The sequence below is a fragment of the Melozone crissalis genome, unplaced genomic scaffold, assembly GCF_028551555.1.
Source record: "Melozone crissalis strain CALT ecotype California unplaced genomic scaffold, PUWL_Pcris_2 ptg000045l_1, whole genome shotgun sequence".
NCBI lineage: Eukaryota > Metazoa > Chordata > Aves > Passeriformes > Passerellidae > Melozone > Melozone crissalis.
In genome coordinates, this window is record NW_026535823.1 from 14,441,257 (window position 1) to 14,455,775 (window position 14,519).

Consider the following 14,519-nt stretch of genomic DNA (forward strand, 5'->3'; position numbering starts at 1 on the left):
TCACCATAGGTCCTTGTCCATAAATCACAAAAGCACTGGTGAAAGTTTTAAGAGTCCAGATTCTGCAAAAGTTTTCCCCTAATAGCTTCCATAAGACAGGAGGAAAAAATGCTGGAAAAGCTGTATAAACATTGGATAACTAACGTGTTGGATAATGTGCATTTTGTTCAAATAATTCATTAAGATTTCAAGAACTTGTTATCTCTTTTGCCTAGAGGAAGCTAATAAATGTATCATATAGGTATTTAATAGAATTGCAGAAGTAGGAGTTAAAGGAAATGATTAGCACAGTTCTGAAATGGTTTCTTTTCTTAAATTCCAGATAAATCTGATGTGAATTTTAGTTTCCTGAAGGACACTTGTGTTTTCTTATGCCGGGCCAAAAATTGTGTTCAGTGTTTCCAAACTCTGTTTTGCAACACATACTTGTTTATCTTAGTTTGTCCCTCAAAGCCTTAGAAGTCTGTTTTGATTACTAGACGTATTGAAAAACATGTAGTTGCATCCCAGTGCTTAATTATTTTAATCTTTTTTGCCTTTAGTAATATTCTTGTAATTCTTGTTTCATTCGAGTCCCCATTACACTCTGCATGTGTCGAGATTTCTTCCAATTGGTACTATAATACTTATCTCACTGTGGATGTAGATGCATCCTCTGTTTTACCCCCAGCATTCTCCTCTGTGCTGTTTGAATAAAAAACTAGATTATCTGAACTCTCAAGGTCAAGTGCTAAAACTTGTCAGCTAATCTCTGTTTGTTTACAGCCAGAACAGAGTGTTCTGAAAATAACCCTACTTGGTGCCCATCTTCCTATTTTGAGGTTGATGCCGAGGGTAGTAGGAGCAACGGTAATGTACATATTTTATTTTAAATACATAGAAGGTTTACATTTGAAGTTGTGTAAAGAGATAGTTTTTTAAAACTTTTTAAAATTTTCGCAGATTTGTAGTTCCTCTAGTAATATTTGTTGGCGAACTGTGCTCTTACCTAAACTGTCTGAGTTGAATTTGTCTGAATACTCAGGATAGTAGTCCCTCTGGTAAGGATCCAGCTCCAGTAAAGTTAATGGCAGCTGTACAGTTTAATTTACTGAGACCTGGATCAGAGTTATTTCCTATTTCATGTTATCTGATGAAGGACTTGATTAAGACCTTTCCAGTATGCAGCTATGTCCTCCTATGTTTAATTTTTCTTTTTCCATCTAGAAACTGATTTCCCAGAAACAAGGAAATATTGCCCTTTCTCTTTCAGCTTAGCTTCTGATGATTATTTAAGCAGTCCAAGCAGAACAGTTTCATTTCTTGCTTTTCTCTGACTATGATTTTAAAGTAATTATTTGCAACTTAACTGAGAGAGTGCACTCTCCAACAAGACCCCTTTCTCTGCAGTAAAATCTCACTGTGTAGAAGTGTTATTTCCTGTCCTGGATAGCTCTTGGATTTTGGATTTGATAGTGGTATTTCTAGAACAGTACACTGCTTGCATTTTGTGACACTTAGGAGTGTTTTATTCTTCCTCCACCTTCCCCACCTCCTTCTCTGCCTTCTCCTCGTCCTCCTCCTCCTCCTCCTCCTCCTCGTCCTCCTCTAACAAAAAAAAAAAAAGATGGTGATAATAAAAATAAAATATTATGGTAGAATCCACTGTAGCAATTTCATTGAACTTTAGTTTTAGTGACTTTTGGTTAGGCATTTCCAGATGCTTCAGATTTCCCTGTTTTATTGCCTTCTGGGTAATTCTTGGATTGTCTTGGAGTGGATTTTTCATTTTTTATTATAATTATTATTATTATTCCCAGCTCCCTCAGCTGCTCCTCCTCAGTCCTGTGCTCCAGCCTCTTCCCCAGCCCTGCTGCCCCTCTCCAGGCTGGCCCCAGCCCCTCAGTGTCTCCCCTGAGGTGATGGGCCCACAGCTGGGCAGGCTCTCCAGCTGTGCCCTCACCGGTGCCCAGTACAGGGGCACAATCCCTGCCCTGCTCCTGCTGCCACACTGCTCCTGATAGAGGCCAGGATGCCCCTGGGCACACCTGGCTCATGTTCAGCTGCTGTCAGTCAGCATCCCCAGGCCCTTCTGCCCTGGGCAGCTTTCCAGCCTCTCTTCCCCAAGCCTGTAGTGCTGTATGGGGTTGTTGCTAAGAGCAGGACCTGGCTCTTCACTGTATTGAACCTCATCCAATTGGCCTCAGCCAATTTATCCAGCCTGTCCAGATCCCTCTGTAGTACCTCAATTACTTAAGCAGTTGAATAAATAAACAACTGAGATTTAGTAACCTTTACCCATTCTTTGCATTCACAGCATTTCCAACTGAAAATTAAACATCGAAAGTATTATTTTACTTTTTTTCCTAACATTTCTGCCATATTAGCCAGTAAGTGTTGTCCTCCGAAATATTCCAAACTGGATTTGTATATCCACTGCAAAGTGGCATTGGGTATATTAATTAATTCCATTAGTTTGAAGAGTATAAGCCTGATTCAAGCTGATTAAGTCAGATCTCCAGACTTCTGCTATCTGATGTATTTCTTTATTTTTAGAGATCAAAAATACTTAGGAACATAAGTAACAACACATTTGAAACTGGTAGCACAGTTTTCAAGGGAAATACTGAGTCATGTAATGTTGTTTACAGAGCTGAGCATTGTTAGAACTGTTCTGAAAACTCAATCCCACAAAAATATTTTCATTAAAAACAAATTTGAATAGCTTTTTATCTGAGATATAGTTGCATTCAATTACTTTGACTTACGCACATTCTTACATTTTCTCTGTCGTTTGCAAGATCAGATCTGAAACAGATTTTTCCAAATGTAGTAGGCACTGTATTTACAAGCTTTACTATTTATTTTCCTGGGCTATCACAAAAGCAGCAGAGGGCGCTGAGCCAATGGACACCGCCCGATTGGTTCTCTTCCTCCCTGCTCTGGATTTTCCAGTCCAGGGATTTCCCACTCTGCCCCAAGGAGAGACAGCCTTTATAAAGAGCCAGCTGGAACTCTTGTAACAAACCGTTGCAGAGCAGCAAGATCTCACAGTGCTTCTTCACAGAAAACAGAAAGCAAACTTTTGAATTTACTTTCTTTATCCAGCAACAGCAATTACAAATGTTTAAGGAGATGGGAAGAGCAAGCCAGGCTGTGCTATTAATTTTGTGCGTGTTAAGGACTGGTAAGTTGGGGAAGGTGAGGGTTGGTGGTGCTGGTTTCATTTTTTTAAACTTTGTTAAGTGTAAAGTGACCTAAAATTTGCAGTTTGATCTTTATTTCTCTTTTCTCCAGTTACCTTTTCATTTCAGTGAATACAACTGTCAATTAAGTAGTCCTGTCAAAATGTCAGGAAGCTTTTTTGACATTTACTTTGAGCTTTTCTGTGCTCTGCAATGACTCAGTCGTTTTCCTATTGAGTTTGCTAAAAGATAGTCTAGGAGACAACTGCAGTACATCACTGGATGCTTGACTTTTTATTGTCATTCCTGACAGTAGCAAGCAACTTTGGTACTAAATGTCCTGTTGAAAGTGTTTCTACTGTTGTCTTTGCTATCTACCTGCTACCTCTCCCCTCAATTGTTACAGAGTTTTAGAATCAGATCCACCTGACAAAAAAGATAAGTTGTGCCAATGCATTTATTTAAATTTGGTTGATGCCATTTTATACATGAGAACTGTCAGTCATCTGAGTCTGTATTGTCTTTGACAAAAATAGAAATGTTTATGGGATGTTTTGAGCTGTATTAGCTTTATGAGCTTTATTAGTTTAACTTCCACACAACCATAAAGTAAAGAAATGAAGCATAAAGACCTCATGTAACAGTAGAACATGAGAAGAAATAGGGAAATAAAAGCTGAGAAATCTGCTGAATTGATGTATGTTTTCCCTTTTGTAGTTAAAGCTTTTGAAATGGAAATTATGCCTGCTGAGAGAATTGTGGCACAGATTGGAGGCACACTCATACTCACATGCAATACTACTGGCTGTGCATCACCAAGTTTTTCCTGGAGAACCCAGATGGACAGCCCCCTTGGAGGAAAAGTCAGAAACCACAGGACATATTCTACATTGACTATGAATCCAGTTGGTGTTGTGAATTCTCATTCTTATCTTTGTACTGTCATATGTGGTGAGAGAGGGAAAAAGGAGAAGAGTGTCAAAGTTGAACTTTACTGTAAGTAAAAATGTAAAATTCTCTTTAAATAGTACATGTTGATAGAAAACTCAATAATTGTTTTAGATATTGTGGTTACCAGTTAACTTTTAATTCTAGGATAATGAGTGTTATAGCTCAACATATACTTCTTCTGAGATTCCTTTATATGTCTGTTCAGGACACTTTCTTAGCCCTTTTCTGCTTTCTGCATTGAAGATTGTATGTACTAATGTTATTTGGTCTTGTTTCTGGTAATTCTTAAAAGCAAAAATGTGCACTGCTTGAATGCATTCCTACAGCTGGGAAAATAAAAATCAATGCCTTTGTAGTTTGCAGGAGAATCATTCAGATGTCCAAACCTACCAGCACAGAAAACAGGATCGCACTAGTGCATGGATTGCTCTCAATGCCTATAGTTAAGCAGCTGTATCACTGCCTAGGTGCCATGCTGAATCTTACTAATCTTTTGTGATCATGTTTCAACAGTTGTACAAATAAACTTCCTGTTAGTATATGTACTGCTCATAAAGGACCTGTAGGTCTTCAGATCAAGTTATGTCTCGTAACAATGTTGATAGAATGTCATGTTCTGAGCACCTCTAAAATCAAGATATATGGTGTCTGGATCTTGCTCTTATGTTGACCCTACTGTTCTTCTCTGCTAGTCTAAAAAAATTGATTTTGTTCTTTTAGCTTTCCCCAGTGATCCTATCATTGACATCAGCCCATCCTTAGTTGCTGGAGAACCAGCCCCTGTCATCTGTAAAATTCCTGATGTGTATCCTTCTCATCACTTGGAAGTTCTCCTAAAGAAAGATGGGCGTGTTCTTCATGAGGAATATTTTTTGGATGATGACAGCACAAATACAGAGACCAAAACTGTGACATATACATTTCATCCCATGGCTGAAGATGCTGGGAAAGAGATTACCTGTGTGGCCAGGTTACCAATTGCTGATATGGATTTTGAACCCAAAGAAAGAACATCTTCTCAGAAACTTAATGTAAATTGTAAGTATTTTTGTACAAGGGCTTTGGCTAGTTCAGCTTTCAAAGCTGCAAGTAAAACATCTTACTAATTCTGGAAAAATGATCCCACTGTACTACTGGGATACTTTTTTTTTTTTCCTTGGTATTCTGTGACATGTACCTCTAGAAAAGCTAGTGTTAGAGATGTGCATATCATTCTTCATTTACCACTGATCTTGTCTTCCTTTTGTTTTCTTACAGTTGGTCCACAAAATACTATCATTACTGCATCTCCAAGCAACTCACCAATGGAAGGAGACTCTCTGAACCTCACTTGTGTGACTCAGAGTAACCCACCAGCACAAATAATTTGGAGTAAATATTTGGCTGAAGAAAGCATTCAGCATCTGATAAAAAACAATGTTCTTTTTATTCCCCGTGTCCATTTCAATGAGTCAGGACGGTACATCTGTGAAGTAATTAATCTGGTAACTAATAAAACAGAGGAAGCAACTGTGGACATTGTTATGCAAGGTACAAGTCTGTTTGAGTTTCACTTGTATTATCCAGTACCTAACTGGCTGATCTCTGTTAGCTTGGAGGATGCTGAAACACTGAAAATTAGGGAAATGCGGGGCTTTCTTTTTTACATATTCAGGACTCAGCTTCAATTTAAGGCTGGTTCTCATGTGCTGTAGTTTTTCTTTCTATATTTAATTTTCAGCTAATTCTCTCAGTACTGCTGTTGTGCATGCACAGTTCAGTACATTTCCCACAATGCAACACTGTAAGTCACAAAAGAGTCTGAGAAAGTGGTGGGGACACACACACTGTTATTTCTGTGAAATGTAATGTGCATACCAGTTTCACAGGGACATCACAGTCTCCTTCTTTGAACTAGTAGTTTTAATCATTAGCATTAAATTTAATAGGCATTTAATGGTAAAACTGTTTTGGACATAATAATATTGTTGTAATATTTTGTGATTGATTGATTGACTGCTACTGTTTTGACAGAGCTAAAAGTCTTAGATTGAGTCTGGGGTCAAAACCAAAATAAACAGATTCTTGAGCAAGCGATTCATGCTTTCTTAAAACCTTCTCCATCTTTAGAACATTTGCATTACTCTAACAGCTTTTTCTTTTGTCATGCAGGTGCTCCAGTCATTACAAAACTCTCCATTGAACCTTCTACAACAGTTCAGGAAGGACAAAATGTCTCCATACAATGTTCTGCTGAAAGCAACCCTCCTCCCAAGATAATTCTAAGGAGAAAATCTGACAATGCGGACACAGGGACTTCTAATGCCAGAAGTATTTTTCTTCCATCTGTGATGTTCCAAAATGGAGGAGACTATGAATGTGTAGCAGAAAATAAGTATGGGAACAGTAAAAGTGAAATCACACTTAATGTGAAATGTAAGTATGTGTAAAGTTTTCCCAGTCATTTAAAAATAGTTAGTTCTTCAGTGATAAATATAATCATCAAATTAAATGAAGAGAGAGCAAAGAATCATCACATTCCTCTGCTTTTCTCTGAGAAAGGAGCAGTGCTGATGAACAAAACAAAGTAATGAAATCTTTAATGTGATGACAGTCTTTAGTAGAGATCTGAATGAGTGAGAAACTGATCTACATGGTTAGAGGTATTTGGTTAGAATGTCTGGGCTATGGAGAATTTGTACAGAAACTCTGATACCATGTGCTTTACTTTTGTTTTGGGAATGAAAAAGAAATTAGCTTTGGGAGGGTGACAGTCTAGTGTCCAATAGGACATGTTGGATCCATCTCTAAAAAATCCAGTGATGATTAACTGTAGGCCTCTTCCTTTCAGATGGACCAAAGAATACAATGATCACTGTTTTCCCTGCTGCTCTTAAAGAAGGGGAAACTGTGACAATGAAATGTACTAGTTCTGGTAATCCAGCTCCTGTGATCTCCTGGAAGAAAAAGAAGGCCACCGGGGAGTTTGAGAAAATTTCTAAAAATGCAACTATAACTATACAGAACTTGAAAAGTCAAGATCTGGGGCTTTATGAATGTGAAGCTTATAATCCATTTGGCAAGGAAGAAAAAGCTGTGGAATTATATGTTCAAGGTTGGTAGAACAAGATGAAAAACAAATTCTTTCGGTTTATGTATTTTAGGTCCAGATCTTCTTGAAGAATGAGGTAATTGTGTCTTTGATGTCAGTGGAGTTAAAAGGTGGTCCTAATATCACTAAGTGATTTAGGAAGCTTTAAACAATGAAGTGTGAAGTCTGCCTTAATACAGATAGATTATGAAAAGTTCTTAAGTCGGTGGGGCATCCATCACTCCTCCCAGCTGCCAAGTGTAAGCATGAAATAAAGAGGATATGCAGTGCCTGGAAGGAAATATCCTGCCAAGCAGGCCTATCAGTGGATTTTTGCATAAGAAAGACTCAAGGAGACTACATGCTGAAGCTGCTCTATGGAAGCACTGTATTACAGCTCTTTGCTTCTTCCCTAAGCTTCAGCTCTGTTTCCTGCTCTTACAGGCTGCATTTAAGCTACAAGAAATGCTGATTCCTCAACTTAGTTGGAATGATAGCCAAGTTTCATTTTCAATAATAATCAGACTTCTCTGCTTTAGCTCTGCTGCTTCTGCCTATTGCATAGCAACAGTGTCTTGCTTAGGGATCACTTCTGCCACCAATTCAGCTCTCTTCCCTGTTCTTTACTTTTTTATAGCTGCACCAAAAAATACACTTTTGATTTCTCCTTCAAGCAAAGCGAAACAAGGACAAAGTGTTACTATTCCTTGCACATCTGCAGATGTTACATCTCTTAGGACTAGTCTGTAAAAGAAAGTTGGTGATGGGTTCACAACCCTTGAAACAGTAGATAGCAAATATACCACAGACAAGGCTCAGCTAAGGGATGCAGGAAAATACACATGCATACTGTTAATGAACTGGGGGAGCAGTCTCAGCACATAGTACTTGTGTCAAAGGTTAGTTAATATAACTGCTGTGCAGAGTTCATACTAGGATTTGTTTTACACAGTGTGACATCTTCAGTTTCATTAAGAATGAATTGTCTTTAAAAAATCTGACATGAGTTGCACAGGTTCTTGTCATAAGTGATAGGGTCTTAATGCTAATGAAAACTTCTGCCAAAATAGCAGATGCATAAAATAATTGCTGCTTCAAATTTTTTTGTATTTCCACTTCAACTTTTGAAAACAGGATGTAAAATTGCAGAACCTTGTGAAAAAAAAATACAAATACAGTTCTAGGACTCCTTCCTTTGCCTTTTCTGTTTCTCTTCTGTTGAAAGAGGGCATCAGCCTCTGGGTTTGTTGGTCTGTTCCCTTTCATGAACTCAAACAAATAAACTGTGAAGTTGAAATAAGAGAAGAGGCTCCATATAATGTAAAAGTTATGCAACATATTCTGTCAGTTGATAAAATGTTCTTTTTGCCAGCTGCTGTTGGCTTCAGTGGGGAAGGACAGCTGGTGTCAGAGCAGTGTCTAAAGCTATGGGCTCAACTACTACAGTGGCCCCATTAACTGGATTTGTATTTTGCATGTAAAAGCTGCTGATGCCTCATGAGTTCTGCTTCTGTTTGTTGCTAAATCCTGCCTTGAATTTCTTTTCAGTTCCTCTCCAAAATATTAATGAGTTAGTACATCCATCAGAAAATGTTAAAAAAGTAGAAAATATCACTGTTACATGTAGCACATATACCCTCAGAGACAGCCCTGAAAAAAAGCCCATCAGGAGAAATTATTCTGCCATCAGTGAATGGAAACTTTATACTCTGCAGTGTCATCAAAAATTATACAAGCATATACTCCTCCATATTTTCAGTAAGGTTGGAACAACATTACAGAGATTGAGATAGCTGTTGTAGGTAGCTGGGTCTATTGCCTTAAACCTATTTTTTTGTATGTTTTAGTGAAATTTGTATCAAGGTGGGCACAACTAGTTCATAGCTGATCCTTGCATGGCAGTACTGTGGTTAACCTGAAAAAAACCCCTCACCCAAAATCACACCAAACAGCCTGGTCAGAATAAGCTGTATTTTAACCTCCTTTCAGTGTGGCTGTCATTGTCTTGCTTAGTTGAGTTGGTGTGGTAGCTTTAAGGATAGGGCCACAAAAAGGTGATTCCTGGCTGCATTTCTGTCCACATGCTTGGACAATGAGACTAATCCAGAGAAGATTGTATTTCACAGAAAATCTAAATATTGAGCTTTTAAAACATGGTCTTCCCCTTGAAGAATGAATTTCAGGAGGTTGAAATGTACCCAAATGTTTCCTGGGTAAAATATGTGGTATTCCTCTTGTGTTCTTTGTGAATTTCATGGTATTCTTCATTATAGATGATATCAGAGATAGGTTTGAACTTGCATAGCAAATTCAAGACCAAGATAGTGGCTAGGAATTAAAGTATGTAATATGAAGAAAGAAAAAAATAATTAAGGAAAACTCAAAAAATATGCTTTGTGCATGAAAACAGAAATATGTTCCAAATGAAAGTCATTAATAAGACTGCTTTTACAGAGATGCACATGTATTTGTTTCAAACAATATTTACACTTTTTTTTCTCCTTTTGTCTCCATTTTCAGCAAGATTGGAAGAACCAGATCAGATGATCCCATTCATTATTGCATTCTCATCTGTAGCAGCAGTAGCAGTTCCTGCAGCTGCCATTTTGATCTACGTGTCAAGACAAGCAAAGATCAATGGATCCTACAGTCTTGTAAAAGCACTGAGGTTGAAAGTTTGATCATGTGAATATAAGTGTTTAGTTGATAATAAGCACTTTTATTTATTGCTGTGACTGGTTCTACTCTTCTGTAACAAACGAGTGACTTAAGAACAGCACTATGTGATAGCAAATGGGCTTATTTTCATGTTCTCATAAGTGTTTTGGTATTTAAATTAAAGGAAGAGCTAGAATCCTGACCTAGAAATTGGTAAATCATTTCTGTGTTGAAGCATTCTGAACAAAGAGTTCTGTGAAGAACTAGGTTTGTACATAGTGTATAATTTGTGTTATAAATATGTTCAACTAAATATCAGTTTGTAAAACTTGTCTTATTGCAACTGTACAGAGAAATTTTGTTAATTCAAAGACATAAATCAATATTGCTTGAGCTGATCAGGTGATTTTTATTTTGTATTACTCTGCAGCATGAATGTTTTTTAATATAATTTGTCTGGTTGTGGTAATGTTTGGAAAATATTCTCTTTTCACTGATATTGCCATAAACTATACCTTCAATGATGTTACACAATCACTGGACTATGCATTTCTAACAAATTTAAACTAATTTTAGCCTTTGAGGGTCATTTGCAAAACATTTTATTTTAAATATTATTCAAAATCTGGGGTTATAATCCTGTAAGTTCTAGCACTGCTAAGGCATTCTTGCTGGCTTTAATCATTCTCAATCAATGTCAGAATTCCGTTATTTTGTGATGAGCCAAATCAGACCTTTCTTGTAAAATACAAGGGCATTGTAAATATGCTTTACAGATTTCCACTGCAAAATAAAACTACCAGCAGATTTCTTTGTCTAAATCCCCCTAGTGATGCTTGTTTAAGATTATGCCAGAACACACATTACTGTGGAAGGAAATTGTCCCTGGCAGCAGCGGTTGTAGATGTCATGGGAAAGACACAAACAAGGCCAGAAGCCTCAAGGCATAGGCAGGGGCACAGGCAAAATCTGTGCACCTCAGCAATGGTGGGTGAGTTGTTGCCTGAAGAAATGCCCTTCCCAAGTTCCTCACTGTGAAAATCTAAACCACGTGCTTGACAATTTCCCTTTTAACAGAGAACTGTCTGCATGCTTCACTCAGGTTGGCACCTCTTTCACCACACACTTTCCAGAGCTGGCAAAATGACTGTGAAAATGGTGAACTTCCAGTGCAGAGGCAAAGATGGAGGGAAGGAGAGGTGGAATTTGATAGTATTCCTCCTTTCCTCCCTTCTCCTGACTAGCAGTGGTGCTTTGACTGATTTGGATGCTGATGTTCAGCGCCGAAGGCAAAGCTGTGGGAGATGCAGGCTCTGTGGCTGAGATGTTGAAATGCATCCTAATGCACTGTGACCTGATCCACTGTGCTAGGCAAGGAAGGTTTGGGGACCTGGCCCCTCCAAACTTGCACACAAGAAGCTCAAGCAGAGGTATGTGAAAAGAATATGTCTACATTATACACATGGTGACAACTGCTGCCAACAGCAATGCAAATGTGGGTGCTGGCTCTGGCATGTGGCAGTGGTGCACATTTCCCATGTTTTTTCATAGTTTGTTCAGCAGTGTTTTGTGCACAGAAAATCAGTTCATGCAGGATGTCTATCTAGATTGGAAAGGGAGGCTTGGAAAGTGGGGGTGTAGCAGAAAAATGGGAGAGCAGTGTGGACTTGGCTTGGAGGAATGTGAGCATGCAGTGGGAGGGTGAAGAAAAGATTGAAGACAGAGGAGGAGGAGAGCTTTGACAGGCCCATGACATAAATTTCTTGGAGGTGGTGCCAGGCATATTTATTCAGAATAATGTCAGGCCTGTCTCAGTGCTGTCTTGTGAATAAACCAGAAAGCATGATTTTTTCCTCTGCAAAACTTTGGTGCACACACATTTGCCTAATCAGTGAGGTTCTGGTGTCTGTATTGCAGGAAGGATAGCTAGGAAAGAGACAGAGAAGGAGGACTGGAAAACAGGGCAAATAAAAATGCCTGGGACTTTCCAGTTTGGAGAGAGAATGCTGAAGGAGGAGGCATTCTGATTGATGTTTTCCAAATTGTGAAAGCAGTTGATAGCAAACAACAGATGCAAAACTATTTGCTAAATCATGCAATTCCAGAACTACAGGATATGCACACTAGGGAGAAATTGTTTTAACAAAAATAATAGAACAGTATTTTTTCCCAGGGTGAATGTCAATCTACTGGAAGCTGCTGCAGAAGGGTCAGGGGGATAACAGTATCAATTGGTTCAAAAGCAGAATGGAAAAAATAATGGGCTAAAGGTCCATAAAAACCCAAAAGGGAGTAGACAGAAATGTACTGTACAACGTCCCTTATTCAGTGGCCATTGATGCTGAGCAATCCTCAAGATACATACCAGAGAAAGGGGCCAGTGTATGACATGTGAAATAGTGTCTTTCACTGCTGTAGAGATCCTGGGGTGGGTGGGTTACTGGTGAGACCCACCAAGGTATGCCTTGCCTTCTTACTCCTCCTCTGAGCAGCCTTGGGCCAGACCTTGCAGAAGGGGCATAAAAGTTCCTGTGCTGTTTTTCCCCCTCCTGTGGACTGAAAAGATGAAAGATGGGTGGGAGAGAAATAGGAGCCGTCTTGCAACATTGCTTTAGTGCTTGAGAAGTCTTTACTGGAAATTCCTCCGCTAGTTTCCAGAATTCTTTCAGCTGTTGGTTTTGTCAGTATTTCTGATACAGATATGTCCTCGTGGCTTGTCTGCCCTCTCAGGACCTCAATTGAGGTACTAAGTGACTTAAGTCAATAGAAGTTGCCCCTGGATTTCAACAGGGCCAGCTTTCCTCCCAGAAACGTTAAGTGAATAGAAAGAATTTTTAGTGTCCATTTTAGGAGAGGTTGCTCTTGTGTTGGCAGTGAGTTCCTAGCAGTGAAATCACAAAGAAGGGTCTTGCCAGGGGATTTCCTGTCCTGTCTCGGTGTTTTCCAGGGAACTTAATGCTATCAGTACAAGCTTGTCTTATAAAGGTTTAAAGTTCACAGTCAAATAACTTCTCTTTTTATTTAAAACTACAGAAGGAATATTGCTTCTCCTTACACAGTTTCTCATCAAGCAACTTGCAGAGCCTCTGTCCTGGCAAAAAGCCATGAACAGCAGCTCCAGCCCAGCAAGTCTAGGGCTGGAGGTCTAGGTAAGAATCCCTGTCACAGGGCCTGCCTTTATGATCAAGAAAGCCTTCTGTAAAGCAAAGAGCTGACAGGTCCTCTCAGGTTTTCTCTATAAAGTCACTTCACAAGTTATAGATTTGCATTTTCCCCTGTCTGATCTTTGCTCACGCATAGCTTTGTCTTTTCCTCTTCAGGAGCTTAGCGCAAAAATACCACTGGGCAATACTTGTATGAGTCTGGATTTTAAAGAGTGATTGCAAATTCTCACTCCCTGAAGTCAGTTCAGGATATATTCTTTCATGAAAGGCTCAAACAGGAAAAGATACATATTTTAAATGTCTCCAAGAATGCTTTCAAATAATTTTTAAAGTATACTGAGGGGGACAGTTAATATCCCATGAGAGAGGTGCTGTTATAGGCTGGAGATAACACTGGTGGCTTGTATTTGAAGGGACAGGCTCCTCCTGTTTTCAGGGACTAGCAGGCTGATCAGGATATTTATTTAAGGCCAAGTGATATCTGGTATCTATGAACAGGGCAGGCCATTCAGCTCCATGGACTTGCTGCTGTGCTGGACCACATAACTTCTTTAAGGAGACGTGTTGCCCTGTAAGGGATCTGATCTGTAAATGCCTCACAGAGAGTTTGCAATTGTCCTTGGTTATCAGTGGTGCCCTGCCTGTGATATATACATGGCCTACTACCTAATCCAATTTTTTTGTCCTTTTGCACAGTTCTACCCAAATGATCATTGCATGCTGTAATCAATCTCTTATTTCTTTGATAAAATAAACACAGAGGACTGTTGGAAGTCTACATTTATCAGGTCTTTTCTACAGCAGTAAATAATCCTTGTAGTTTTTTCTAAATCCCTTCCAGTACTACACATATCTTTTAACATGAGACAAAAAAACTTTGTCAAACCAACCAGTCTGAATTTTACCTAGACCATGCAGTTTAGCAATCAAAACCTGACAGAATTTTTGACATTATACTCAGTTTGAAGGCCACTTCACATTTAAGAAAGAAGTGAGAGGAGTGGTTATATCAGGGGAACTCACTTTCTTGTTCCATGGTCTGTCGTGAAGCTCAACAGTCTTTAAGCCTCACAATCTTTTGGGATCCACATGCTACATATCTTGCCACCAAAGTGGTGCAAGTTATGTTACCAGAAATATGGAAATTCTTGTGAAAAGAGTAATGTGCTTTGCTGTTAGCTGCCAGGCATCTCAGCATAGCAGTGTTTTGTTCCAAGTACCTGGGTACCTGCCAGGTACAAAAGCAGGGGATCTCCTGCCTGTCCCTCTGCCCTTCTCACCTGAGGGGTCCTTCTGGTGCTGCTGAAGTGCACAGAATGGCCAAACATGTGACTATGAGATACAGGGCTGGGAAGTTCCCCTTGTTTATGAGGTCCTTGGTTCCTCTCAGTGGTTCTGCTATGTTTAAGGTTCATTGCAAGTGAAACAAGAGAAACATTTTTTTGACAGGTTGAAAATTTACCCTTTGAGGGCACCTATTACTTTTTGCAATGGAAAGAAATTGGGACATTT

General features: G+C 39.1%; 1 protein-coding gene across 2 annotated transcripts in view; it reads left to right on the forward strand.

Moving 5' to 3' along the window:
- The window catches only part of VCAM1 (vascular cell adhesion molecule 1), a 41,990-nt gene extending 31,326 nt beyond the window's left edge, over positions 1 to 10,664 (forward strand). For both annotated transcript variants that reach the window (XM_054285649.1, XM_054285648.1), the window contains 7 exons: positions 3,088 to 3,166; positions 3,882 to 4,160; positions 4,836 to 5,153; positions 5,373 to 5,645; positions 6,267 to 6,530; positions 6,946 to 7,209; positions 9,706 to 10,664. In XM_054285649.1, coding sequence (XP_054141624.1) covers positions 3,088 to 3,166; positions 3,882 to 4,160; positions 4,836 to 5,153; positions 5,373 to 5,645; positions 6,267 to 6,530; positions 6,946 to 7,209; positions 9,706 to 9,866 — 1,638 coding nt within the window. In that variant the 3' untranslated portion in view covers positions 9,867 to 10,664. The remainder of the gene's footprint in view (positions 1 to 3,087; positions 3,167 to 3,881; positions 4,161 to 4,835; positions 5,154 to 5,372; positions 5,646 to 6,266; positions 6,531 to 6,945; positions 7,210 to 9,705) is intronic.
- The last annotated feature ends 3,855 nt before the right edge of the window (positions 10,665 to 14,519 follow it).